This window comes from Cladophialophora immunda (genome assembly GCF_000835495.1).
Source record: "Cladophialophora immunda strain CBS 83496 unplaced genomic scaffold supercont1.5, whole genome shotgun sequence".
NCBI classification, from domain to species: Eukaryota; Fungi; Ascomycota; class Eurotiomycetes; order Chaetothyriales; family Herpotrichiellaceae; genus Cladophialophora; species Cladophialophora immunda.
This window is the reverse complement of record NW_015622545.1, coordinates 1,836,957-1,862,814: the sequence shown is the minus strand read 5'-3', so window position 1 is coordinate 1,862,814 and position 25,858 is coordinate 1,836,957. Positions and strand designations below refer to the sequence as shown.

The 25,858-nt window shown below is 53.1% G+C and overlaps 9 protein-coding genes across 13 annotated transcripts; 3 read left to right on the top strand and 6 right to left on the bottom strand.

The window, feature by feature from the left end:
* Positions 1-4,482: 4,482 nt before the first annotated feature.
* On the bottom strand, positions 4,483-5,392 carry PV07_08865 (uncharacterized protein; the record flags this gene model as incomplete). Its single annotated transcript, XM_016396068.1, has 2 exons — positions 4,483-4,790; positions 4,849-5,392. 2 exons carry the CDS (start codon positions 5,390-5,392, stop codon positions 4,483-4,485), a joined length of 852 nt encoding a protein of 283 aa, XP_016245924.1.
* A 1,015-nt stretch (positions 5,393-6,407) lies between these two features.
* PV07_08864 (uncharacterized protein) lies at positions 6,408-7,546 on the bottom strand (the record flags this gene model as incomplete). Its single annotated transcript, XM_016396067.1, has 2 exons — positions 6,408-6,868; positions 6,934-7,546. 2 exons carry the CDS (start codon positions 7,544-7,546, stop codon positions 6,408-6,410), a joined length of 1,074 nt encoding a protein of 357 aa, XP_016245923.1.
* Positions 7,547-7,741: 195 nt separating this feature from the next.
* Positions 7,742-8,164, bottom strand: PV07_08863 (uncharacterized protein; the record flags this gene model as incomplete). Its single annotated transcript, XM_016396066.1, has 1 exon — positions 7,742-8,164. One exon carries the CDS (start codon positions 8,162-8,164, stop codon positions 7,742-7,744), a length of 423 nt encoding a protein of 140 aa, XP_016245922.1.
* A 408-nt stretch (positions 8,165-8,572) lies between these two features.
* On the top strand, positions 8,573-11,119 carry PV07_08862. Of its 2 annotated transcripts, XM_016396065.1 has the most exons (3): positions 8,573-8,677; positions 8,733-9,041; positions 9,105-11,119. In XM_016396065.1, exons 1-3 carry the CDS (start codon positions 8,645-8,647, stop codon positions 10,992-10,994), a joined length of 2,232 nt encoding a protein of 743 aa, XP_016245921.1. In that variant the 5' UTR covers positions 8,573-8,644; the 3' UTR covers positions 10,995-11,119. The 2 variants fall into 2 exon arrangements, with proteins under 2 accessions (XP_016245921.1, XP_016245920.1); XM_016396064.1 differs by having other exon boundaries at positions 8,733-11,119.
* Positions 11,120-13,352: 2,233 nt separating this feature from the next.
* PV07_08861 lies at positions 13,353-15,185 on the bottom strand. 2 transcript variants are annotated; one of them, XM_016396063.1, is made up of 2 exons: positions 14,770-15,185; positions 13,353-14,529 (listed from the first exon to the last, which is right to left on the bottom strand). In XM_016396063.1, exons 1-2 carry the CDS (start codon positions 14,963-14,965, stop codon positions 13,955-13,957), a joined length of 771 nt encoding a protein of 256 aa, XP_016245919.1. In that variant the 5' UTR covers positions 14,966-15,185; the 3' UTR covers positions 13,353-13,954. The 2 variants fall into 2 exon arrangements, with proteins under 2 accessions (XP_016245919.1, XP_016245918.1); XM_016396062.1 differs by having other exon boundaries at positions 13,353-15,185.
* Positions 15,186-16,178: 993 nt separating this feature from the next.
* On the top strand, positions 16,179-17,832 carry PV07_08860. 3 transcript variants are annotated; one of them, XM_016396059.1, is made up of 6 exons: positions 16,179-16,401; positions 16,537-16,557; positions 16,681-16,691; positions 16,769-17,147; positions 17,231-17,375; positions 17,485-17,832. In XM_016396059.1, exons 1-6 carry the CDS (start codon positions 16,352-16,354, stop codon positions 17,740-17,742), a joined length of 864 nt encoding a protein of 287 aa, XP_016245915.1. In that variant the 5' UTR covers positions 16,179-16,351; the 3' UTR covers positions 17,743-17,832. The 3 variants fall into 3 exon arrangements, with proteins under 3 accessions (XP_016245915.1, XP_016245917.1, XP_016245916.1); XM_016396061.1 differs by having other exon boundaries at positions 16,537-16,691; XM_016396060.1 differs by having other exon boundaries at positions 16,179-16,691.
* A 32-nt stretch (positions 17,833-17,864) lies between these two features.
* PV07_08859 (uncharacterized protein) lies at positions 17,865-19,498 on the bottom strand (the record flags this gene model as incomplete). Its single annotated transcript, XM_016396058.1, has 4 exons — positions 17,865-18,305; positions 18,391-18,920; positions 18,986-19,122; positions 19,203-19,498. The coding sequence occupies 4 exons, from the start codon at positions 19,496-19,498 to the stop codon at positions 17,865-17,867; spliced, it is 1,404 nt and encodes a 467-aa protein (XP_016245914.1).
* Positions 19,499-19,777: 279 nt separating this feature from the next.
* Positions 19,778-22,343, bottom strand: PV07_08858 (uncharacterized protein; the record flags this gene model as incomplete). The annotated part of the gene is made up of 2 exons (XM_016396057.1): positions 19,778-21,035; positions 21,082-22,343. The coding sequence occupies 2 exons, from the start codon at positions 22,341-22,343 to the stop codon at positions 19,778-19,780; spliced, it is 2,520 nt and encodes an 839-aa protein (XP_016245913.1).
* A 1,425-nt stretch (positions 22,344-23,768) lies between these two features.
* PV07_08857 (uncharacterized protein) lies at positions 23,769-25,400 on the top strand. The gene is made up of 2 exons (XM_016396056.1): positions 23,769-24,004; positions 24,065-25,400. The coding sequence occupies exons 1-2, from the start codon at positions 23,915-23,917 to the stop codon at positions 24,914-24,916; spliced, it is 942 nt and encodes a 313-aa protein (XP_016245912.1). The 5' UTR covers positions 23,769-23,914; the 3' UTR covers positions 24,917-25,400.
* The last annotated feature ends 458 nt before the right edge of the window (positions 25,401-25,858 follow it).

Here is a 25,858-nt window from a genome sequence, read left to right as displayed (position 1 = left end):
CGCACGTGGTTACCCCGCTCTGCGCCAGACCTCACATCTCAATGCTGTATGTTAGTAGCCATATCGTTGTGATGTATAGAGAGTTCTAAAGTTCCATGATTTTGCTTGTTAGCAGGACGTTGGATCGATGAATCGTTGGAAGAGCTAAAGGTGTAACGTCAACATTTAAACATTTTAGGTCCCGGCTCGGGACGATCAGACGTGGGAGTAGTTGGAAAAGCACACCATCCTCCGCAACTGTGTGGAGACTCCGAAATGCCAGATGGCCGAACGACCCCGAGATCGTAGCGAGTTCGAGATTACAGTCATCTGTGCCTCGCCCATCGAGTCGGACGCCGTCCAAGCGTTATTCGACGAGGTCTGGGAAGACGACCAGTCTTTCAGGAAGGCCGCTGGTGATCCAAATGCCTACACGAGGGGACGAGTCGGTAATCATAATGTGGTGCTGGCGCATATGCCCGGCATGGGCAAAGCTGATGCGGCCTTTGTGGCAGCTGGCATCTGTTCCAGCTTTTCGGGGATCAAGCTGGGTCTGGTGGTAGGAGTCTGTGGCGGCGTCCCAAGAACGAAGCATGGAGAGATCATCCTCGGCGACGTAATCATGAGTACTGGCCTTGTGCAGCATGATTTTGGACGCCAATATCCTGATCGAGTGATCCCAAAGGACACACTGGAGGACAAACTGGGCCGGCCGAACCTGGAGATCCGCTCGTTTCTTAACAAGCTACAAGGGGCTCCAGGTCGGAAGTGGCTGAGAGAGAAGACAAGCGTCTATCTGGCAGAGTTATGCAGTAAGGAGGGGTTCGAGCAATCGAAATATCCCGGATCCGAGGAAGACAAACTCTACGAATCGACCTATATCCATAAGCATCAAAATCCAGCCTTCTGTACCGTTTGCGCCAAATCCGATAGTAAGGATGATCCGGTCTGTCCGGCTGCGCTCGAGGCATCTTGCACGGAGCTAGGGTGCGACGAGAGAAGGCGGGTTCAACGTGCTCGCATAGAGGTAGTCCAGTCGCAAAGTAACCCTATAGATGCTGCTGATGCACCACAGCCGGTTATCCATTTCGGGCGTATCGCGTCAGGAGACCAAGTGATGAAGTCAGGCTACCACCGAGACACAATTGCGGAGAAGGAGGGCGTGATTGGGTTCGAGATGGAAGGAGCTGGAGTGTGGGAACATTTCCCGACGGTGGTGATCAAAGGAGTCTGTGACTATGCAGACAGCCATAAGAACAAGAGGTGGCAGAGGTATGCAGCGGCGACTGCTGCGGCTTGTATGAAGGCATTTCTAAGCCGGTGGGTAGTGAACGAACAGGATAACAAGGGACAGCCAGGCACAAGCACCGGGGGAACAGAACATCATTCCTACCCAAGCGGAGGCGGGTTTCACCAGTGCAACACGATCTCTGGGACCTCTATGACGGGAAGTGGGAAGAGCTTCGTTGCTAACACGTTCAATTCAGGAGGAGGACCGATCAATTTCTGAACCAATGGATCCTGTACTCACACACCAGCAGAGAAAAAAGAAGAATGTGATTGGGGTAATCATATCATACCATTTGTGAGAGGCTCCTCGGGCCACCGGTAGACATAGCAACATAGGCTGCGAGCCAACTCATAAGAGACAGCTATAGGGGGTCAAATCATAGTTATCCACTGTGTTGGAGAGGCATCAGGAAGGAAAGCCTGCTCCCCACATGCGATAAGTGGAGATAGAACGCATAAACTTGACGCTTCTCAAAATACCCTAACTAATACCAAGGAAAGCTTGCCAAACCATCGGTCCGTGAACCATCGGGCACGAGCATCCTAATCGTGGGGGTAGCTTACCAAGTAGGGAGATCATATTAGAGACGGAGACCAGGGATCCCGTAGCATCGCAAATGGGTCTCAGCGTCCAAAGTTGACGAGAATTAATATTGTCGATGAAGGAGAGGACTAAAAGCTTCCAACAGAACCTCCGGAGTGTTTACGGAGTGCTCAGTGCTCGCCGACAGCTGTAGAGATTTTGGAGTGCTATAGTCTTGCCAGATTTTATAGTATCTTTGGCATTTACGTTGTAATGGACGAGCCAGTGAACCACAACTTTGAGAAGGGCGATGGCAATAACGATATAATCCTATCCGCTAAGCTCTAGTGTCGCGTTTGTGAACGACATATTAGCGTCACCTTTGTACGATGGTTGGGCTTCCATGACCGGTGATAGTGACCTTGATTGAATCGAATAGACACCGTCTCGCGGACCGTGTTTCTCATCATCAGACGTCCGCTGTTGGTATCTAACTTCGTGCTGGGCATGGATTAAATGGTAATCCGAACACGACGACGAGGAGCGCTCTACGAGTTGTGAACTACGCAGAACTGTAATTGTTGGGTGCCGTCGAGATAACACGTAAGGAAGTCTCCTCGTGGCGAAAGAAGACTTCTCACGATCACCGCGTTCTTTTCCTGGTACTGGGGATTCCAGTTCACGTTAGGGGTAACGCGGGCTCTCCACAAGGCGTGCCGCCACTCTCGTGCGCCAGCAAAGGTATTGTATCTACCCCTGTTCTTGGTTGCCACGATACCATTCCTCATATCCTCCGTACCACGAGTCATGCTCTATATACCTCAACACCAAATGACAAGGTGGATGACGGAGTCGTTCCCCATTTTCACGCAGCGCGACTGAGTTGTTGATCTTAGCCCCAAATACCGTGTTCTTCCAGGTGAGGCTGATCGAGGAGTTAGGGGTCTACGGATCAGCAATATGACTTACTCCGACGTTGATACTCCTACGCGAGAGGGAGATAATATGGTAAGCCGTCGGGGAATCATTCATAGTTTTTATAGAACCCAATTATCACAAGTCGGGAGCGCTATTTAATGTTGCCCACCAATGCGTTGTGCGATACCGGAACAATGCCTCAGACCGCCGTTGAAAATGTCCAAAATCAAGGACACACCTCGGTCCTAATCATACGATCAAGTAAAGCCTGGTATGTCTTCGTTCTGACGTCGAAACTCTCTCGTGTCGCTACGGAAATGACCGGATGGGGGACTTGAAAACCCGTGGCATACCAAATTTACGTGTAGAGGAGACTAGGATGAGTGGAAAAATATGGTACTACGCTAGGACACACAAGACATGTCCCGACCATCATTTCATTAACTGGCCTCCAAGTTTTGTGTGTAGTTTCCAATGCCTTGAGGTGTAAGGCATACAATTGAGAAGGTCTCATGTGATTGGTCAGACTGATGCGAGTGAGGCAACTTCACCAGTGACTGGCTGCGTACACAACAAGTATTTGTACACTCTGAGCGCGGGAAATGTAGAACCGCTTGAGCCAGCGAGAAGACTGAGAGACGCTTCTCATAGATGTCAATAGTGTCGGGAACCTCGCCATTGATCCTCATAGTATTGAGCAAAAAAATGTTCGCACCATGATGTGTGCACGATAGTCAGAGATGGCAGCCCGAGAGGAAGACATCGTCACAAAGCTGGCCTGCGAAACACAAATAAACAGAGCATTAGCGAAACCAAGCGTGGACCTCCACAGGTGTCCGATTATATGGAAGAGAGGAGACAAGATTATGACCGCGGTGGGAAACGTTGAGCCGGGCACACGCCGACGTCGCGTTGGTGCGGCGTTGGTGCTGGTACGTTGCCACAGCGGTTCCCGATAAGTGTGTACCTCGGAGAAGGGTTGAAGAGACGATGCGATAGGTACAACCTTTGCATTCCGAATATTTTCCTATTAAAAGGGTGAAGACGAGATCAATGTGCAACAAACTCCGCAAAACCGTTTGTCTTGGCACTAGTCTATTTGTGGTCGAGTTGAAAGGGCTGTAATGCGCTTAAACGGTCCTGCGTTTGGGGATAAGAAGTGCTCGGACGACCAACACCGTGTATCCTGTGGGCAGTTTCTCATAGGAGAGCAGTGTTAGGTATTCCATCGTAGCCGGTACAGGAGTCCGACGGCCCCTCTAGGTCCACAAGCGTTTCCGACCTCCAAGAAAGTCTCGGCACGATCTCTATATTTTTCCCTCGAGACATGAAGTCTCATGAAGTTCACACAGACCGTCTGACACCGACCTCTACATGCCGTGTTGGCAGATACCAGGCTGAGACATATGGTATCTATTTTAGCCATTTGTGCCAACTGGAACAATCAATGTTTCTTGGAAAATGGATGGTGGACCGTTAACCCGGGTTGACGATCAGCTTGCTCCAAAGAATCACCTGTGGAGTTCGCAGGTTCATGCATCTGCCACGTCAACTCGGATCAGTGCGCATTGAGACACAACACCAAATGTGGTTTGAAGCGTCGCCAACCTAAACAGGGCGAAGACCATCTGTATCCTGTACATGAATACCCACAATCGCTGCGAGCTTCAAGACGACTGGAGTCTTGTCTTCTTCGACCAACCTGGGGCCTTGAGTTCAGGACCGCCGTGTCAAATATCATCGAACAATATCTTTAAACCAACATCTTGTCTTTATATGTCCCCGGAGCTTTCAGAATCAGCATTCTCCCTGTTATCCGCTCGTGTCATGGACGCCCAGGCTTCATCCAGGAGCTTTCGAATAGCATTAGCTAAGTCGCGGAGCTTCTCCATGTTATCCGCCCGTGTCATGGACGCCCGGACTTCATCCAGGAGTTTTCGAATAGCATTAGCTAAGCCGCGGAGCTTCTCCATGTTATCCGCTCGTGTCATGGACGCCCGGGCTTCATCCAGGAGTTTTCGAATGACTTTAGCTAAGTCGCGGAGCTTCTCCGTACGAAGATTGACTCGGGCTTGCGTATCTAGTTTGATTTCTAGTGAGCGCAGACTCTCACTGGGTTGAGGGAACTCGGAACGTACGTGGACTCCAACGATCTTCCTCTATCTCGAGATACGACGACGTCAAGGAAATTATCTCTTGCTCTATGACAGCGGGGATACTTTCTTCGTCACATTTGAGCTTGTTGGCGAGCATCTGGAGCGAATGAGACCTGCGGCTGTTCTCGTTCTTGTCACCCTTGTCATCGATCTGACTCTGTTTGTGTTCGCCGTCTTCCATGTCGAGTATCTGCGCTGGGTTGTGGGTGCGTCTCGAGTGGGTTGCGAGGTATAATTTGGCGGCTGCTTGAAGGAGAGAGGGCAGGAAAGTGTACTGGAATGTGTTTGACGTCTTCTTCTCGACCTGTGTAGAAGAATGGAACGGTGTGCGATGCCGCCTGACGCAGAAATAGTGGCAGTGGAGACGCGGAGGCCAAGGAATCGTCAGGTAAAACTCGAAACAACGCTCGGGCAGACTTCCACGTATGTGACCGTCAAGATATGGCTTAGAATCCCAGTAGAAATTTAGTTTGTTGTGGCTGAATGCGACCATGCGTCGGAAAATCGAGCTGAGCTGTCGGCCCATGATATTAATGCAGCAGTAATGCGTCAAGTATTCGCCCCCTGTAAACTGGACCTAGCTTTGAGACGGCACAACTGGTGGCATTCAGGAGGCTGGAGAGTTAGTGAGTTGTAGTGGGCAAGCCCTGCGGCAACCACGCAAGCAAAGCCCACCGGAGATGGTTTTGTGTGACCGTGTTGGCCGCCGTGATCAACCCGAAATTCTAGCCATTAGGGCACTGCCAGGGGTAGGTGGTTGGATGTGTTGGCGTGAATCCCTCTCTGGGTCCATGCCGACTTCCTCCCTCCCCGAGCGTGAGCGATGGTCGAAATCCAATAGAGGATCTCCCGCTTCTTAATGTCATACAATATCCTTGCTAGGAGGGCCTTGTCGACCAAAAGCTTGTAGACGACAGCACTGTTCCTTGCGAGGACACTGTTCTGGTCTCCTCGACCGACAGGCCTTCTTTGCCCCTATCAAGCCACGACCTAATACGCAGGGGGAAGAAGGGGAGATAGAAAGGGACTCCCTAAAGGGGCCATTGGAAGCCTGGGAAAAGTCGGTGAATATTGTTCTTCTAGCGATGTGGTAAGGCGCTCTCACGCATATCCCAGGCTCGTGAACCTGCCTCCTTGGTGGCTCCTCAATCGAAGCCGAGTGCTTGCCGCAGCCGATTCTGATGCCTGGTTTTTACACATTGGATTTTTGTCCGTACCTAAGGACATAGGTGGGTTCACCTGACACTCCTTGAGAAACGTTCAAACAAGCTCGACAATCTAGATCTGTTCTTTCAACAGCATGACAACGTTCCCGAATGTTTATGTTTCCAAATCAGAACTATCATAATTCCTAGTTCGAGGTTTGAATTACCTAAGAATCGCGATAATAGTCTTCATCCCCCCATAATACACCCAGCGAGATTTGCGAATCTACAGTATAGAGAAGCGTGCGTGCATGTGATGATAGAAATCGGTGTCCAAGGCTGGTGTTGTGTAACTCAAAGTCGAGAACTCGCACATAGATGTGGTATCACCCAGAATCACGATGAGATCACCCTCGCCGGAGATATTATCACGTGGGATGAGGAGTCCATACTCTCGTTCCAGCTTTCAATCAGAGGACTCAGGCAGAGCCAAACTTGATGGGGTCGCCGTCTGCTCGCTTCCGAGTATAGAGATATCATCTTGTCTTCCACGAATGGTTGGCCGCTGGACGGGAAAGTGTAGTTGTATTTCATGGGGCTGCGAAGATGATTCAATCGTAGTCTCAATGCCCCCTCAAAAGCATCCGCCATGTAACGTTCCCAGACACGAAAGTTATTGATGTGGTCGGATAGATCTGTCAGGGTGTTTGCCGACTTTAGACCTCTGAAGTTCGTGAGAATGGTATGGAGCCTCTTTGTCAATTCTTTCGACAAGGCTGGGATAGTTGTTGCAAAATGTCTCTCAAGATATTCCAAGGTCATAGCGTCGACAAGCCTCCGATATATATTCGGTGTAGCTATTGAAATCGAAGAATTAGCTGAAGCCAAGCAAGACTCTCGGACAACACGTTCAAGGGCTTACCAGCCAGAACCGATCTCAAAACATCCGACTGCGGATATTGGCAGACGGATGGGAGCTGTGGCTTAGTGTCCAGATATACCCATCGCGTGATAGCTCCAGCGCATAATCCACGGAGAAAATTTTTCGGGGAAACACTCTCATGCGCAGAGAGAGTCTCGAGAACCTTTCTAGTCTCCTCGCAGCCGTCCACTCCGACAAGAAGCTGGCAAAGTTCGATTGCGCCTTCCGTCAAATCTGTTGCCTTGACGCAACCAAACGACTGTGCCAGCATCCAATGATCGATCGCCGTTTCGCAGCTGGAATCGATTCTGGCCATGGCCAGTGCATCCTCTTGGTGTGAAGGGACGTATTTGGGCTCGCGATGTACGAGGCTCGTTGCGAACGTGTTAATCTCCTCCTCGAAGCGCTGACGAAAGTCCACGTGTTGACCGAGGCTAGGAATCGGATCACTTGACGAGGTCATTGTAGCCGCGCGTGCCGTCGATGTTGGGATCTCGACGACTATGTTGTCTTGACGCATACAGTCATTGCCGTCGATCGCCAGCGAATGTACTCTCGAACGTCTGCGGCGTGCCTTCCGGCCCGCCAGACTCCTCGAGATCGTCGAGCTCATTTCTTGCAGTTGTGTTCTTCCTCTTCGTTTATTCGACGGATCGTGTCGTCTCGTCGGTTCGATTGCCGCTTCGGTTGAACTAGGGTTGTGGGTGAGGCTAGGTTTTTCAGAGATTCGACAGGATCCGACGTGGACACTTGATCGCGCTTCATTTAGAGACGCCGCTGTTGCAAGTCGAAGTGAATTCTGAGCAAGTTAGTTGATGATGAGAGCTAAGTGGATAACTTGTCTTCCCCTTTCAGGTAGAGTCTCCTCGCATGGGTTGCCGTCGTTGCCGTCGGCACACCCCCTCAATAGTTGTCGTGCGGCCTGAAGGTCCTTCCTCATCTGACCACGTTGGGACTCAGAGAAGCTGGCAAACAATCCGAACTCGAGGAGGGCTTCTGTCGCTTTTTTCGGCTTGGGAAAGATCTTCATGCCTTGGAACACGAGTTTGTTGTACACTTGCCTATAGGAAAAGGCAGTGGTATCGGACTCCCTGGCCATGACCTCGAGGAAGCTCTTCACCTTCCACGCAATTTCCGTAAGTCTGACAACCTTGTCGGTTTCTCGCAACTCTTCGAACAAGGCAAACGCGACATTGGTTTCCTGTGTGGTCCACGGCCGTAGAGAATTCATGCTTTGCGGAGTGATCTGGCGAGCAAGAATTCGACTTTTTCTTACAACGCGAGAATTCGGCCCAGAGACTTCCCTGATATATTAGTTATTCTTGAGCATTCCCAGCCTTCGACCCAATCTGGCTGAGATTGGGGCGACAATTCGTCACACCGTCACAAGCTAGTCCCGTTATGCTCAGAGGCTTGACGCCACCAATCATTTCCTGAAACATTGCATGGGTGTGAGTGATAATGTCGAAGGAGGGCCTATCATTCTCCCCCTGGACGTAGCAGCTGACCGTCTGAGCGCTTCTCAGGGTTTCCAGATGCCCACCTGGTGAATCTAGGAGCAGGTGGCCTGATTTTAAAATATCATATCCCCATGACAACTCCCTCCGCGAAGACTTGTCTCCTGCCCAAGTAATACACCCTCACACCGCTATTACAATACCCTGAGTTCCAGCTCCTACAACACTTCGCCCACTACAAGCCTGATCCCACGATGGTCGCATGTTCAGAGTGCAGAATTCGCAACGTGAGTTTACCGTTGGCGTGCCCAAGGAGATCTTCTCGTTTAACGTCGGTCGCAGAAACCATGCTCTCTTGAAAAGAATCCCAAGAAGCCCAAATGCATGGCTTGCGTTAGGAGGAGGACTCCTTGCGTCCTCACGGACTCTCCGACGACACGATCCACCCACAAAGTACAGAAAAGAACCGGCAATGGGCAGGGTCGAGGGGGGAACACCTTGACCCAAGCACCACCGATAAACTCCGTCGGTGACCTTTGTCCTAGAAATCCTTGTGGTATCAATAAGGTGATAATAGCGATCGACGCGGGAACTGCCTACATGAAGAGCGCATTCAAGGTTGTGGAAAGCCGTGAGAAGATCAATCCAAAGGTCGGCGTCGATGGCAACATCCTGCCAGGAATTAGAATTATCGTTTGGCCTAATCAACTTCAGTTCATCGAAACCCAGATCGGATATGAATGGTGGGAAGACCAGGTCACGGGAGAGCTTGTATACCGGCAGCTTTGGGGCAAGGAGGTCACAATTGCTCTTGACGAAGGCCGCATTAATTCGGATTTCGTCTTTCGATGGCTCAAGCCAGCGATCTACACCGAGGGTACACGACGCGCTGCTCAACAGCGAATCGAGCATCAAATCGACAAGCTACCTCAAGCCATTCAGTTCTCCGCTTCTGACGAGTTACGACCTGGGGACACTCGACGATTGACGTTTCTTGATATCTTCTCTGACTTTATGGGTCATGCCTGGAGGTATATTCTACGCAAAATAAAGGGACAATACCCCGAGCTTCCGTGGCCAGACCCATCCGATGTGGAAGCATACCGACACTTTGATCCGTGCGAGTACACGGCGGTGGAAACAGTCTTGCCCATGCCGGCAGATAGTAAGCCGCATCACGTCGAGCTGGCGATTCGTGCCGCTGTTCGAGCGAAGATCCCCAGACCCCAGCCTGTCGCGGAGCCTGCCGCAGCCTATGCGTTCGACATCCAGAGGAGGACTGATGCCCATGGACCTCTTGACAAGAGTGGGTGTACGATAGCGGTGGACGTCGGCGGCGGCTCGGTGGACTGCCAAGCGTACTCATCTGCTCAGCTAAGCCCTCTCGTGGTCAGAGAGGAAGTTGAAGGCGCCGACGAATGGTGCGGAGGTAATCGCGTCAACGAGACATGCCGTGCCATCGTCAGAGAAAGGTGCCAGCCTATGATGCCGCGTATCCTGGACGCTCTAAGGGCTCATGGCAGATCGATGGACGAGAATCAGTTCCTGAACGAAATAGAGGCTCTCTTCGAGAACAAAAAGCGGTGGTGGTCCCCAGGCGAAACTTTGTCGTTGAACATTCCGGGCTTGCCAGAGATCCCCGTAATCGGACTTCGAAGGAATACCCTGGACCTATCAGCAGAGGACGTTACCAATGCCTTCGACTCTTCGATCACCCCTATCACATGCATGATAGACAAAATGATCGAAAAATTCCACACCAGGCATCCACTCTCTCGCGATGGTTCTGGAGCGCGGATCTCGGAGATTCTCCTTGTCGGGGGTGGCAGTTCATCTCCATTCCTAAAAGCCAAGCTCCGGAATCGTTATTGCCGTCCCAAAAATGAAGCAACACCGTATCCCATCACTGTTCGTGAGACGGACAAAGACGGAATGGGCGCTGCGACCTGCATCTCTCAAGGGGCGGTTTTGCTTAGAATGGACAGCTGTTTCGTGACGGAAAGGGTCATTAGACGTGGATATTGCGTTAAGATCGACGAAGAGAGCCTTCCAGGCGATCGAAAGAATCCATTGGTCAAAGTACTACGCGATCCGCACGACGGCTATTACAGTCGCATCGACGTCACCAGCTTTTTGATCCGAATAGGGGAACGAATTGGACACCACCATCAGGCGTTTGGGCCGGAAGGCTGCTGGCGTGGCTTGTTCCTGGATGAGAAGACCGAAACCGGGTGGGTTCTGGAAGAACAGATTTTCTACTCTGATGATATCTCAGAGGATGGACTTTGGATCGACCATCCACGCCACAGCAGCATCCATCCCTGTGGAATGCTCAAAGTGTATCTCACGGAGGACGACTGTAGGTTCTTTGAGACGAGGACCTCACCGGTAAGAGAGAGAGAATACAAGTACCTGGAGTATCAGGTACAGTTCGAGATCAGAGGGATTGTGATGACGTATGAAATCATCATTCCACGAGGCGGAAAGTTTGTTAAAGATGGCGACGGTGGTTACGGCATAAATCCAATTCGAAAGACGGCAGAGCTCGACGCCTCTGGAGTCTTTGGCCTATTCAATGTCGACAGGCCGCGAACGGAAATTTGAGAGCATCGGTCGCGCGACTTTGGAAATGTTGGTGAAAGGATGGTGCCGACTGTGTTAATGGGTTCTGCCGCTGGGAATGCCGCCTCCAGTAGCATAGGTCTTTAAACGAGTGAATTGAATACGGTGTTCAGGATTGATATGCCTCTGTGGGAGAGATTTTCTCGTGTCCGTTGCCGCCAGCCATGTTCTGCTCTTTAGCGGCCTACTTGATACGGATCTGTCTCAAAAATACCTGTCACGGCTCCTTTCTGCCCGTTCCCATTTTGCCAACATAGGACGTGATAGACCACAGGCGACCAGTGCCAATATCGTTTCCCCATACATACAACAATGGAAGAGTCAGCATAACACCTCCGACCCTCGCGAGGCTGGCGGCATCTCGGGCATTTCGGTCTGATCTCTGGCCTGGAAAGACAGTTCTGAGAAGACGCAATTTCGCTGTCGCCACGACGGTTTGTGCCGTCCAGGATCTGCGCCATCACAGGTATTGGACGGGGAGGGGGCGCCGGAAGGTCCCTCCTCCTTTGCACACTTTGCGTCGCAGTCGTGAAAGAGGAGACTGCTCCCTCACGGTCCGGCGGGAGTCGTTCAAGTTCTGGGAAACATGGATTTTGGGCCAGGATTCCTTCATCGGGTGCCCCACGTGGGAGATGTCTTCTTGGATGAGCACGTCCACCTGGTGTTCTGGTTGGAAAAGTACGTAGTTATTATAAGGATAATAAAATGTCGACGTCGAAAGTTACTAGTTAATAGGATTATGTTGCGGGGCCGGGGGGCGGGGCCATGTAACCAAGCGGTGGCCCCGCTGTCGCTGCCACCAGGCCCACGAGACGAGACGAGACGAGACGAGACTAGAAAGGTTCATGCTTATATCCTGGCTTAGTCTAGGCCAGTGGCTATCTCAAGAGTAACCTTGATCGTTTTGTGGTCCTTAATCTGCGCATCCCACTGTTCCTCGAATCGTTCCGTGAAGAATGCGGGATTTGGACTGTTACATGACGCAATGACAATGGGTAGTGTAAACCCATCCCATGCCGTGCGACAACTGTATACCTCACTTCTGCGTCCATGGTCAACCCCGTGTCGACAGCATAGCATAGCCGATCGATTTGTCGTCCGGTGGATATGAATCGATGCCCGCGCAGCGCAAAGGGCCCACTGGACTAGCTTAATAGGACCGTTCATGGAGAGGGCGGTTTGGGGATCCAAGTGTATCCTGTACAGAGCCCATCGTCCCGATCTTGACGTACATAAGTGTGTGATGAAGTGGCGGAGATGGAGATCAAACCGCTCCGACAGATTCCGGGAACGCTTAGAGATCGTTCGAGAAGTCCAAGGTAAAGGTGCGGTAAGGGCAAGTTGACGAAGGGAGATATTACAGATTTTTCGCACGATACACCAGGGTACGAAAGGGGGAGGGCTTGGCAAGCGATTACCCCTTTCTTTCTTTCCTTTTGCTAGTAGCCAACCGCTCCACGTCTATACTTGACTAGGACCGCTAATGGACTATCTTGTACTCAGCCTCCGCAGTTTGTTCTGGTCGGTCTCGTTGGTCGAATATTACAGAGAACCGTGGCACACTCCTTCCCCCGCGCCGTGAATATACAAGATCCGAGTGCCTGGCTGACTGGGGGGCAAACCTCGAGGGTTGGCTATGTGCTGTTCTCGGTTTATACAAAAGGTACTCTATACTTCTTGTCCATGGCACAAATTCGAGTCCCCCGCAGCCCGGATAAATGATGATCCATCCGTCGGTGCCGCGGCGGCTGAGGATGCGGCGTCAACGCCCGCCCACCGCCGCACCAACACATCAACAACATCAACAACTTCGAGACGGCAGGTGACCAATCGTGGTGGTTCTTTATATTCTTGTCCCTTTGCCCGTCTCCGCCGTGGCAACCCGTAACTGGGATATTCCTGCTCCCGCTCAACAACGGCCGATATGCCTGTTTGTGCTGGCGCATGCGCGGCCGGTGCTGGCGCCGGAGCTGCCGTCCTACCCCAGCTGAGACATTGGCCGGGTTTTGATTGTCTCGCTGACTGACTTGGCCGACCGGTTTGCTGTTCAATGCCGTCGGCCGGGATTCCAAGGGCGACATGTCATGTGTGTCTTAAATTCAGGATAGTATTGTGAGCAAGGAACCGAGTGAGTCCGAGAGTCAGTCAGACTCGATTCGCAGCCACGCTACAAGGGGTCACGCATTGCACTTTAACAATATCTTCTCGTGATGGGCGGAAAATGACCATGATTGAAAAGGGGAAAACATAAACACAATCACGTATTGATATGGTCTCTTTGATTCGAACGCTCCTTCACCATCTCACACTCTATATATATCACAAGTGCGGGGGAGGGGTGCATTCAAAAAGGTCGTTTGATTTGTTTTGGTTGACAATTTCTATTCTATTCAAGACTCTATTGATTCTATTCTCGTACATAAACCCCAACCTAGACATGATGTGCCCATTCCTGCTGAAACGATGCCTTTGGGGTTGAGTTTGTTTGTTTGTTTGAACAATTGGACATTTGACATTTGACATTGACGTACATACACATTTGTGGCCCCTTCTCCAGATGGGGGGTAAAATGTCCATTCCTTTTTTTCTCCGTTGTTATCCATCCGGTGGTTTCTTCCTTTTGTTTCTCCAAAATATCCTGATTCCTGATTCCTGATTCCAAGCCAGTGGGATCCTCATGTAAAGGAGTGATCATGAGTCTCGTGGGTGTTTTTGAAAAAGGGGGGTTCGGTGCCCCTTTTCTTCTCATTAGTGGTCGTGGGTCATTAAGCAAAGCAAGCAAGCCGTGGTTGCTGGTTCCAAACAAGAAAGCGAAATGAACAAGACCCGAATCGATCGCGATTCTGTCCCGCCAAACGTGTTGGGAACGAGAGTCGAAGAGACGGGGGGGTTCTGTCGTTTTGAGTGTGGTCGAGGGTAGCGATGGTGATGTGTTCCCGCTTCTAAAGCAGGGCGGCGACCATCAAGGCGGCGGCGGCGCCAGCAATCTTGACTCCGCCGGTGGCTACCGGTGCAGCGGCGCCGGTGAACTGGCTGGCGATCGGAGCAACAGGTGTCGTCGACTGGACGGAGGTCGCCCATGTCGAAGTCGTGGGAGCCACGGGCGTCGGTGTGGAAGTAACGATCGGAACCGTGGAAGACCAATCACTCCACGAGCTGCTGGAAGCCGGAGCGACAGGGACGCTGGAGGACCAGTCGGCCCACGAGCTGGTGCTCTCGATGACCGGCGCGACGGGGGAAGCAGAAGTCCAGTAACCCCAAGTCGTCGTGGAAATGGGCGCGACGGACGAGCTCCAATCTTGCCAATGGGAAGTGCTCACTTCCACCGGTGCCGCAGGCGAAGAGGTCGTCCATTCAACCCACGAGCTGGTCTCGATGGGGGCTGGTGGTGCGGAAGAAGTCCAGTCCTGCCAATGAGACGATGAAGTCACAACTGGCGCCGGAGGAACTGAAGAAGTGGTGATGGGAGCTGGCGGCGCCGAGGTCGTCCAATCTTGCCACTTGGAACTCTCGGGAGCTGGAGCGGGAGGCACAGAGTTAGTACTCGTCCAATCTTGCCAATGGCTGGTCGTCGTCTCGAGAACGGGGGTGAGCTTGGAAGTGGTAGTGGTAGTGGTAGTGGTTTTTGTCGTCGTCGTCGTCGTCGAACTCCACTCCTCCCACTGGGATGTGGTAGAGACGGGAGGAGGGGGAGGGGGAAGGGAAGTAGTCGTGGGGGATGGTGCTAGTGATGATGATGTCCAGTCATTCCACTGACCTCCGTTTCCGCCTTGACTCGACCAGTCTCCCCAGCTTCCGCTGTCACCGGCGCCCTGGCCACCTTTGCCACCTTGGTCTCCCCATTGACCTTGGCCATTGCCGTTGTCGCCGCCAGAACCCCATCCGGCTCCCTGACCGCCGCCAGGAGCTGCGACGGCGAGTGTAGCAAAAGCTAGAACAACTGCTGACTTCATGGTGTTGGTGGGGGTAGGATGTATTATAGTATAATTGTCGAGGGGGGTGAGGGATTATGCGTTATTGAATCTTGTTTAGAAACGATTGACCTTTTTGTTCAACGAAGGACTGCTGATCGTTGGGAAGAGTGAATGATGTGCAAGATGAGAAACAAGAACACAATGCAACGGTCAGGAAGGGGATTCAAATACTTTGCAAAAGGGGAGAGGAGGCACGTCATGCACAACAGGAGAGGTTGACAGTTCAGGCTGTGTACCCCCCGTATGAGTGTGACTGGGAAAAGCCTAACTGGCTATCCGGCCGGGTTAGTGGCTCTATTCAGGAGGCAGGATCGGGACTACTATGACGCCGTATGGACAAAGACTGCTAGACCAAGTGGGCGTGGGCGGCATTGTCGTCAGGGATCAGGCCAAGTGGAGTATAGAAAAGGGAGAGAGCAAACTGGGCTGGGACGGAATGGGCGAACGGGGTGCTGCCGCCCAGCCTGTTTGCCCCCTTGCGGATTGGCCCACGACTGTATACTCGCATCGCACAGTATGCTTGGTTAGGGGGGTGATGGGGGATAGGTGGAGGGCGTCAAGGCTCGGCCAAGCAGGAAGAGGCTGGATTCAAGGTGAAACTGCACTAAGGAGCAGGGAAGCCCTTGGACCACGGATCATGTTTTGGATGGCTGGACGTGGTTAGACCAGGTGCAAGGGGGTACCCTGGACGAAGCGAGCGAACGGGAGATGTCAGATTCGGGGTCGCTTACCTCTGGAGCTATATAGCCGGACACCGGAGTCGGTTGGCCACCACTTGGCACAGCTGGCAAGGGCATCCAGGGGAGGCTTGGTGGCTTTGATGGCTTGATGGCTTGCTTGATGGGCTTCTCGGTGACCTGGCCAACAAGGAGGCTGACGGGTGTTTGCCCCCCCCCCCCCAGCCTTCGGTTTGTGGGCGAGATCCCTCTTTTTTTTTTCTGGATCTTTCAGCTATGGCATGTTCGAGATGCGGCAAATGGTTCGTCGGATGGATTTGATTGCAGGACTTGTACAGCTGCCCCCTTTTGTTTCTGACTTTTTGTTTTTGGCTTTTTACCAATAACAAATTCTCCGGAGCTCAGTGTAGTCACGTGCATTTGTATGCTGACAATGGATCACGTGGCTGGCAAGGAGAGGGAGACTCAACTTGATCACTAATTCGCCCATCCGTTCCTCCGCATCACCACCATCATCATCATCAGATTGGTTTCCAATTTTCCCAAGGCAGCAACAATACACCTGCAGCCCAAACCCTGATCCTCGTGCCCTCTTGTTTTGGTGCAAGATTGAAACCTGTCCTCCGTAGACTTACCAGTTGGGCCTCTGCAACCAAGCCCATTGTTACGCAAAGCCCTCCCAACAGCAATGACGTACGAAGCACAGATATCTTTTACCTTGGACACCATTTGCCCGTGGTGAGACATGCATCCTGTCAACCGTCATCCTGGAAAATCTACCGCCCGTCTGCCAATCCACCAATGCAATGGAGGGGGGGTGGTGTGTGTTCGTCTTGGTCAAAACCGGGCTGATTGATCATGTGTGTCTCACAGGACGTATCTGGCCAAGCGACGGTATACAGTCTTTTCTTTCTTCTTAGTTCTTCCCATGGCCATTTTTGCCCGGCTCCCCCATGTAACGACCAGGAGAGAGGGAGTTGGCGTGACTGACTCGCACCATGTAATGTGAGTTGGCAGGCTTGACGAAGGTCTGTTCTCTTCCCCTGGGAGTTGGAGGTTCCCTGCGGTGGACGTACTGGGAATGCCGCCTGACTTGGTCAAACAGCCCTCCGTCGATTCCGGCAGAGTGACGATGCAAAGGACGTGACTTTTGTCGTAAAGTACTTTCCCTACCAGCTGAATCCCGACGCCACCGCGGAAGGGGAGAACAAGTATGACTGGTACAAGAAGTCCCGCTATGGCGACTCCGAGGAGAAGATGAAGATGGTATCTGCAGTCTCCCCCTGGGGTACTCAAACGTCCCCCCCCCCGAAAGCTGATCCATATCACCTGTTAGTACATGACCTTGATGACCGCGTATGGCGTCTCGGCCGGCATCAACTTCAAGTTCGGCGGCACCGTCGCCAACACCATGGACGCGCATCGCGTGATCCAGCACTTCCAGGAAGAAAAGGGCCCCGAAACGGCCGACAAAATCATCAACTGTAAGTCCCACCAGAGAGACGGTCCAGCACACGGTCTCTGCCTCACCCTCTCCGCGGGGGAATCGGGTTGATCGCCATCACAGCGCTCTACTCCCAGTACTTCGAGAACGAGAGACACCCGTCGTCGGACGAGACATTGCTCCAGGCCACCGCCGCCGCCGGCATTCCCGAATCCGAAGCGCGTCCGTTCATCCAGGACAAGAGCGACGGCATGATGGATGTCAAGAAGTGAGTTTCTTGCCCCAAGGGGAAGTTATTGGAAGGGTTCTTTGTCGTTACGAGGGCAATTCCGCAAAGCTTGCCGCCCACCGAGGCTGACATACAATACTTTTGGCAGCATGGTTCGCCAGCAGGCAGGCAACGGGGTGGATTCCGTCCCGACCATCATGATCGAGGGAAAGCGCAGGGACATCACCCTCGTGGGCGCCAAGGAGGTCGAGGAGTACGAGAAGGCGCTGAAGCAGATTGTCAAGGAGAGCAAGTAGGCTTTGGGAGATGGAGAGAAGCCAGGTGTCTCAAAACGGAGTTGAAGACCAAAGCGACAACACAAAAAAAGATGATGAATGATGGCAAAAAAAGTTATCAAGGACGTTGAATCAATCCTCGCGGTGCCGTTATTGGAATGTGTGTGTCTGTCATCCATTGTCCTTCGAATACCTCGTACGCATCCACCCACTGATGTCTCTGTGCGTGCCCCTTTCTCACCTCCTCCCTTTCTCAATACACCCTGACCCCGACCCTCCCCTTGTCCATATCAAAGACCACCCCGAGTCCGCGGAAGAAGGGTTCCCCAAGCACCCACACGTCCTTCATGCCGCTGTCGAGCCACTCCCGCCTCTGCCCCATCCGCGTCTCCACCACGCTGCCCACGCAGTACCCGGACCCGTCGCCCAGCTTGCCCAGGCTGAACCGCCCGCCCGCGGGGCCGTGCAGGCCGTCCGCCCAGGTCCCCTGGCCCTGCATGGCGGGGAGGTTGAGCCCGGCGATCTCCAGCGCGAGGTTGACCTGGTTGAAGCACGGGAAGGCGAAGAAAGCGTCGAAGGGCGGGGCCAGGCGTTTCGTGCCGCCGATCGCGTCGTAGAAGCGTTGGGCCGCGATCGAGGGCGCCAGGATGACGGGGACGTTGAGGTCGAAGAGGACAGGTTGATTCCTGAGGATCTTTGAGCCAACATTAGCAAAAAAGGAGGAAACGAACACACCCCGTCTCGGGTCATGTGACCAGCCAGGAAGGGAACGTACGTACCTTTGCTCCGTTCACCCACACCCCCCTCATCAGAGCCGTCCACCAGCCCGCCGCGCCTTGCACATCGGTCCACTTGAAGTGCCGCTCCCACGGCGTCTCACTCGGCATGACCGCCTGCAACTGCGCGTCGACTTGCTCGCCCACCCACTCCGCCGTGGCCCCGGCGTCGCCAAAGTGCTTCAACTCGACCTCGCCGCGGATCTTGGCCTCCTCGACCTCCCTGGCGACGGTGCCGCCGAGGCTGAGGATCCCGGTCTCCGTGTCCAGCAGCGTGACGGACCACACCTCGTCGGCGATGACGTGCTGGTCTCTCAACTGCGTCAAAAGCGGGGAGGAGGACAGGCGGGCGAGAGATCCCCCGTGCGGCGGCGCGAGGCCGAGGACCGTGCCGGAACGCACGAGGCTCAGTCGTGACGACTTGGCCGGCGTGCAGGTCGGGAAGTCGAGGCGCGTCGCCCGCAGGTTGGGGGAGAAGTGGAACTCGTCACTGGCTCGGACGCAGATCGGATGCGCTCTGTCGTGACTGAGTCCTGATTGTCGGGTCAGGGACAAACAAGCGCACAAGCTCGGCATTCACCTTTCCTCCTTCACCTACCGTAGCTTTGCGACGCAGACGTTTCGTACCTGGACCCCGTGCTGCTTGCCGTTGTGATCGTGTAGAAATCGGGACGCAACATGTCGACGTCGACCTCCAATCTCTGCCGTGGGTGGCCCAGTTCAATCGTCGTGTACCTGTGACTCGTCGACACCGAGGTCAGTGATCTCCCGCTCCATCCTCGAAGACATAACAGAATCATGATGCTCCCCCATACCATCGATTCGGCCCGCCGACGACATCAATCACATCGGGGTCATTCTCATCCTTGCACCCGCTTGCGTGCCATTTGCGCACCAAGCGATTCCCTTCGATTGCACGGTAGCTGCGCGCATATTTTGCTTCGACATCTTGGACAACTGACGCGAGGTAGGTCAGGTTCGCCGACTCGTGGTACGAGAAACGACCTCCCCTTCTGTGCAGGGGCAAATGAACGGCTGAAGAGGCGGATTGCACGAGGAAAGCGAAGGACAAAGTCAAGATGAAAACAATCAAGTCGCTGAGAAAGGCCATTCTTGTTTTCTCGCGCAGTGATCGAGTGTGTAGGTTGCAACGAATGTATCTGCAGCTAACAGGAGACAAACCGAGTCTCCGTGGCAAAGTGCCTCTTTTTCACCTCCCGACCGTGCCAGATCATGCCAGACCGCGCCATGCTTTTAGGAATATAACCATAACTATGTAACCGCGAGTTGTAGCCCGTCGCTCTCGCTCTAATGATGCTGATGCTGATGCTGATACGCCGATGTCCGTTCACCCTCTGATCCCAGTTCTCCTTTGGATCTTTTCCGCGCTCTAGTGATGCTGATGCTCTTGATGTCCGGTCAACCTCTCGTCGAAATACTCCTCCAAATCCTCTGCTTCACTCAACCTCAACGCCTCCTCCACACTGCCCACAAAGTGTCTCGTGCCGCCAACCAACCCAACAATGCCGCTCCTCTCAAAACTTTTGTAAACTTGACTCCGTCTCTGAGGTAACCTGCAAAAGATAACACGAATGCCGCGCTTTACGTAATCTTCCACGATTTCAGTAAATACTTGAGTTCCAGATCCGTCAATGGTGGTGACGCCGTGCACATCAAAGATGATATTGCGGTTATTATCCTCGTGGCGCACTCGTGGCAATGAAGGATGAGCAGCATTGGTGCCGTACTGCTCCAACCGTCTGAGTCGGTTTTTCAGTTCTCCCGTATTTGCGAAAGTGAGCGGCTCAGGGATCTTGACGATCAAGCAACCTTCGATATACTCTATATTCTCGGGTGTAAGTTCCGCATTCTCGAACTGATTTGCCGTCCCGGGCACTTTGCCGAGGATTTGGATCCTAGGCTTCGTGGCGTGACGGATCAAGGCCAACAGGGACAGGCCAATGCCGAGGGCCATTCCGACCGACAGAGAATAGAAAACCGTGGCCACAAAGATGATCGTCATCAGCGATAACTCTGTCCAGCCTCTAATCTTGACAAAGAACTTGATGTCGTGAGGGCATTCTTCGATCAGAGAGTATGCGACAACCGAAACCATGGCCGAAAGAACGCCCTTGGGGAGGTAGTAGAAATAAGGAACGACGAACAACACACAGATGAAGGTGATGAGACTGAGGAGAATGCTGCTCATCGGGGTGGTGCCTCCGGTCGCCGCATTCACTTTGCTCCGTCCATAACCACCGAACGCAGGCAGAGCCATGAAGAAGCCACCTGCAATGTTCGCAGTGCCCAAAGCAATCAACTCTCGATTCGCGCTGAGCGTCATGTGCTTGACTTGGCCCCCTTCTCCGAGGCCCTTGGCCGCGACCGACGATTCGAAGAATCCCAGTAATGCAATCAAGAAGGACGTGCTCAAGGCCGTGTCGATATGTTTCATATGCCGGAACTGGAAGGGCCAATGGAATGGGATGGCCGTTCCACCAGATGATTTGACTTCACCAAGGACATCGAGGCCATGCTTGTCCCAAGAATATGCCCAGGCCAGAACTGCCGAGAGAGCGACTACAAGGAAGCGATCAGGAAAGTATGCTACCCAGTGATATCTGGGCTGTAGTTGTTGTTTGAGATACCTGTGATGTCAGAGCTTAGACAAGGCTTTATCTGGTCACAACTTACCGGAAAACCATGATGACGGTAAAGGCTCCAAAAGAGACTGCGGCAGTCAAAGCGTGAGCATCTCCGATGTTCCTACCCAGGAATGCCAGCTTTTGAGCACTGCTCCCGTGTGACACGCCCTCCGCTTCTTTCGCGGCTTCGGCGAGGCCCAACTCGGGAATCAACTGATCAACAATGATGACGAACCCGATGGCGCTAATAAAGCCTCGAAGAAAAGGTCGACTGAGGACGCTGTCGAGAAACCCAAGCCTTGCCAGGCCAGCGACGAAGATGATGCCTCCTGCCATTGCAGTCACCACGCCGGCGATTTCAGCATTGAGCTTAGAATCGTCATCCTGGGATTCGCCTCTGTCAATGCATGTCTTGACCACCTGGCCAACCAGCAAAGACCCTGCTGCTTCAGGCCCAACGACCATCTGCGGGCAAGTACCCAAGAATGCATAGATTAACGGGTTGAAGACAAACGAATAAAGCCCATTGATTGGGGGTATGTGTGCAAGGTTTGCAGCGTATGAGAGGGACATCGGGATGTAAAAGGATGCCATGGTGAGAGCAGCGACCAGATCACCCTGGAACCAGCTCCAGCGGTATTGACCGACCCACTTGACGAAAGGGAAATAGTAGGAGAAGTACATGTATCGGTGGCTCTTAATCCCGTGTCTTTCGGCCAGCCATCTGGTCGTGCTCAGGCTCTTACTCGGTGCAAGAGTGTCGGTGACAGCCTCGCCCAGGATGCCGCGGACCGGGTCCCGTGGACTGCCATCGGCGGCCATGTCATCGGCGTATCGACCACCGAAGGAGAGATTGGTGCTCCCCTCACTTTCGACCGAAGGAGCTCTGGGAGAAAACGTTCCGTGATCGCAGTTCATGAGGCCACAAAGACGGCTGTGGTGATAGTTCCCCAGGGCATTATTCCGAGCATGTAGCGACTGCGTCGAAGGTTCGACGAGTTCTCCTTGAACGCTGTCCCCTTCCTCGTTCACCAAAGGTTCCGGTTCAGCAATGAGAGGTGTATTTTCGTCGGCCGCCAAGTTCAAGGTCGGCGGGGGGAGACGCTGATTTTCCTCGTCACTTGTATCTTCACGGGACCTGGATCTTGTCATCTTGTCTTCGGGGGAGAGAATCGTGGTCTCCCGCAGCCGGCTAGGAATGAGAGGTGCATATTGGTCTGCGTCTGCAAATCGGACACTTTGCTGAGACACCCGCCGAGCAGAAGTGGAAGGGTCTGAAGAACGAATGCAAGGTGACCTGGAGTCTGCCATTGCGAGCGGAGTCAACGAGGCGCAGGGTAGCCAGAGGCGGGAGGCGATCTCATGTCATATTTCGGACAAAAAGGTCTGAGAGGCACCCTGGAATTGAGGGCAGGAGTCTCTTGCGGGTGAGAAGGGTTCGCAGCTGGGTGAGGGGCTCGAACGAAGATCAGGAATGGGATCTGAAAGCGAATGGAATGTTTGGTCTAGAGCGTGTGAACGCGTTGGCGTTGGCGACAAAGGACTGTGGAAAGCTGATCCCGGAGGCCATTCTTGCCTCGCAAATCCAATCAGCTGGGACCAAACTGGCACGGAAGGAAGTGATGCGGGTTGAATTTCAAATGACGTGGGGTTTGCGCTTGCATTAGCGAAGGCTTGACTGGCTGGAGAGGGGGCACGTGAGCCGCAGAGCTGGATAATATTTGATCCGAGGCTAAGTACAATGACCTCACTGGGCGACACTGCACAACCAAAGCGAAATAAAGCGGCGGGATCAAAGCAAGATAGCCTCCGCGACCACAAGCGAGAATAGTCTCATTCAAGGCGAAGCCTTGTCTTTCAGTAGGAGCAGTCCACTGTTCCTTGAAATATACGCATAGCCCTGGTCCAAACAGTACATTCGTTGCACATCCAGGCCGGTTTTCTCAGCTCCTGGCTCCAATGTGACTACCTCTTCGCCACGGGGGGTATCCAGCTTATTCTTAACAGCACTCCCCATGGCATAATCAAGCACGAGTACAGGAAGAGGGAACGCCGAGGAAGGGAATTTTGTACGTGTACAGGAAAGGCCTGGGCACGTACGCCTCGAGCGATGGGCTGGTTCGAAGCGGCGGGGGCTGCAAACGACCTGCGAGGTACGACGCCGTCAACTCAGTAACGTGCATTCATCAGAGGGGCAAAGGGGATTCAAAGCTGGGAGGGATATGGCAGCCTTGCGAGTTGGTGCGACTGCAACGGGCTTCGAAGAAGACAACGCTGTAAGGGTTCGTGCGCGGTCAACGACCAAGTATGCAGAGCACCGGACGCAGCTGGGAGAGAATCGAGCTGAGCAATGGCAGAGCTGTGGGCGGCCGCACGGGAAGCAGCTGGTACACGAGTATCCGCTTCGTCGACGGCTGCATCTTTCTTGCAGACTGGAGCTGGCGAACTTGCGCGGCGAGGCTAGCAGGCGCTCTTTGATACACGGGAGTAGCGCGGCAAATGAAACCTCAGTCTTCGGCGGAGCGACTGGGTTGTTCGACCTCGAATAGGTGTGGTCTAAAGGATACGTAGGGCGCAGTGATGATGAGGGGGGCAGTTGTAGAGCCGTCTGTAAGAGCCTCATCCCTACAGTGCAGTTAGGCAGCGAGACCCTAGACCAGAAAGGGAAGAGGCCACCGGCTTGGCGCAAAAGTTTGGGCGCCCGCCCGCAGAAGTGAATTCAGCCCAGAAGTTGCCCGCACATGCGATCCGACACGCCATCGAGTCACAACTATTATTTCCTTCATCTTTACTCACGCAGGGATCCTAAACCCATTTTCAGCGATTGGGAAGATACCATCGGCCTCGCGAAGCACGCCTTTCTCTGAATTGACACCGTCAAAATGTCGGACCCGAATTCGTTGACGAATTGTCGGTTCTACGAGGAGAAATACCCGGAGATCGACAGTTTTGTGATGGTGAATGTCAAACAGGTAGGTGGCAATTTGGTGCCTGTGTCATGTTGGCAGTAGCCCTGACAAACCTCACAACAGATTGCAGAAATGGGTGCCTACGTCAAGCTCCTAGAGTACGACAACATCGATGGCATGATCCTTCTCTCCGAACTCTCGCGGAGACGTATCAGATCCATACAAAAACTCATCCGCATCGGTCGCAATGAAGTTGTGGTGGTCCTTAGAGTAGACAAAGAGAAGGGTTATATCGACCTGTCCAAACGAAGAGTCTCTGCCGAAGATATTGTGCGATGTGAGGAACGGTACAACAAGAGCAAGTCGGTCCATTCCATCATGCGGCACGTTGCCGAAAAGACGAAGACACCCATCCTGAAACTATACGAGGATATTGGCTGGCCGCTCAACCGAAAATATGGTCACGCCAACGATGCTTTCAAGCTCTCCATCACCAACCCTGATGTGTGGAATGACGTGACGTTCCCCAACGAGGTCGTCAAGGAGGAGTTGCTCACGTACATCAGCAAGAAACTGACGCCGCATCCGACAAAAGTACGAGCTGACGTGGAGGTGACCTGTTTCAAGTACGACGGCATCGATGCTGTCAAGGCAGCACTGAGGCAAGCTGAGTCAAGAAACTCTGCGGAAACACAAGTCAAGGTGAAGCTGGTGTCTCCTCCACACTACGTCCTCACCAGCCAATGTTTGGACAAAGGAATGGGCATTCAACTACTGGAACAAGCAATTAAGGATATCGATGACAACATCAAGGAAGCAGGGGGTGCTTGTGTGGTCAAGATGGCCCCTAAAGCCGTGACAGAGCATGATGATGCCGAGTTGCAGGCACTGATGGATAAGAGAGCGCGGGAGAACGAGGAGGTTAGCGGTGATGAAGATGTGAGCGAGAGTGATGAAGGGCCTGAGGTCGCATAAACACCACAGTTTGTTTACAGAGTTGAAAAGGGCGTGCCTTGATTTCCGGGGACCCACTGGATCCTGAATGGCTTCAGTACGCCGCTGCTGCGCAGACGAATACCGGGCGGAACGAAGAGCACCAAACCACCCACCCTTGCTACAATCGCTCGTGGCTCCGCTATCAGCGCTGCAATCGGAGTTGATCCAGTTTTGGAGGCCTACGAGTCCGTCGCGGTATTGTCCTGCGACGGCATTATGATCCAAAGCCAGACACTGCCGAGATACCTCTGTCTCTGGGGAGGGACGTGGCGCCCGCGAAGCTGATATTGCAGCGCACCATGGCAAACCCTCTCTGCTATGATCGCAAAAGTTTGCTGCTCGGAGGCGCAATAGGGGATTCAGCACGATCTGTGTTTGTCCTCCATTTCAAATAGGAAGGTCTCGATAGAAGATGTTGTCTAGCGAGTAGCGCAAAATTTGAGTTGAGATTGTCATCCCGACATGTTCTTGCGCTGATATCTCGAGAAGGGGTGCCCCTTCTACCTCCTAACTACTTGAGAAAGACCGTCAGGGATCATGTCTTCGCACTTCAGCGCTTCAGAACATCGGCCGTGCACTGACTACGTACCTAGATGACCGAACCTACAAGAAAAGGAAGGGATGCTGCTGATGCGGAGTCCCTGTCGACTGATGAGAAGCCGTCCCGACCATACCCCCATTTAGAGACCGACACTCGCCCTGCGTGCCAACTGTGGAACAACTGATGGTCTGTCAGGAACTGCCGTCTGACAGAACCTTTATCTACTTTGCGAGTTTGGTGCCTAAAAATCCGCCACTACTGGCGAGATACTCCGTCTTTTTGCCGTGAGGCAGGGAATCGAGGCACTACCCTGACATGGTCCAACAAGGTTCCCCGGTGTGTCTCCTTGCCTTCGGCCTGGATTCGTTCCACATACATGT

Coding starts and splice junctions, on each gene's coding strand:
- PV07_08862 (XM_016396064.1), top strand. CDS start 8,645: ATGGTCGCATGTTCAGAGTGCAGAATTCGCAAC. Junction 8,678..8,732: donor CAGAGTGCAGAATTCGCAAC/GTGAGTTTACCG, acceptor CGTCGGTCGCAG/AAACCATGCTCTCTTGAAAA.
- PV07_08861 (XM_016396062.1), bottom strand. CDS start 14,965: ATGAAGTCAGCAGTTGTTCTAGCTTTTGCTACACTCGCCGTCGCAGCT.
- PV07_08860 (XM_016396059.1), top strand. CDS start 16,352: ATGACGTACGAAGCACAGATATCTTTTACCTTGGACACCATTTGCCCG. Junction 17,148..17,230: donor GGCCGACAAAATCATCAACT/GTAAGTCCCACC, acceptor TCGCCATCACAG/CGCTCTACTCCCAGTACTTC. Junction 17,376..17,484: donor GGCATGATGGATGTCAAGAA/GTGAGTTTCTTG, acceptor TACTTTTGGCAG/CATGGTTCGCCAGCAGGCAG.
- PV07_08857 (XM_016396056.1), top strand. CDS start 23,915: ATGTCGGACCCGAATTCGTTGACGAATTGTCGGTTCTACGAGGAGAAA. Junction 24,005..24,064: donor TGATGGTGAATGTCAAACAG/GTAGGTGGCAAT, acceptor ACCTCACAACAG/ATTGCAGAAATGGGTGCCTA.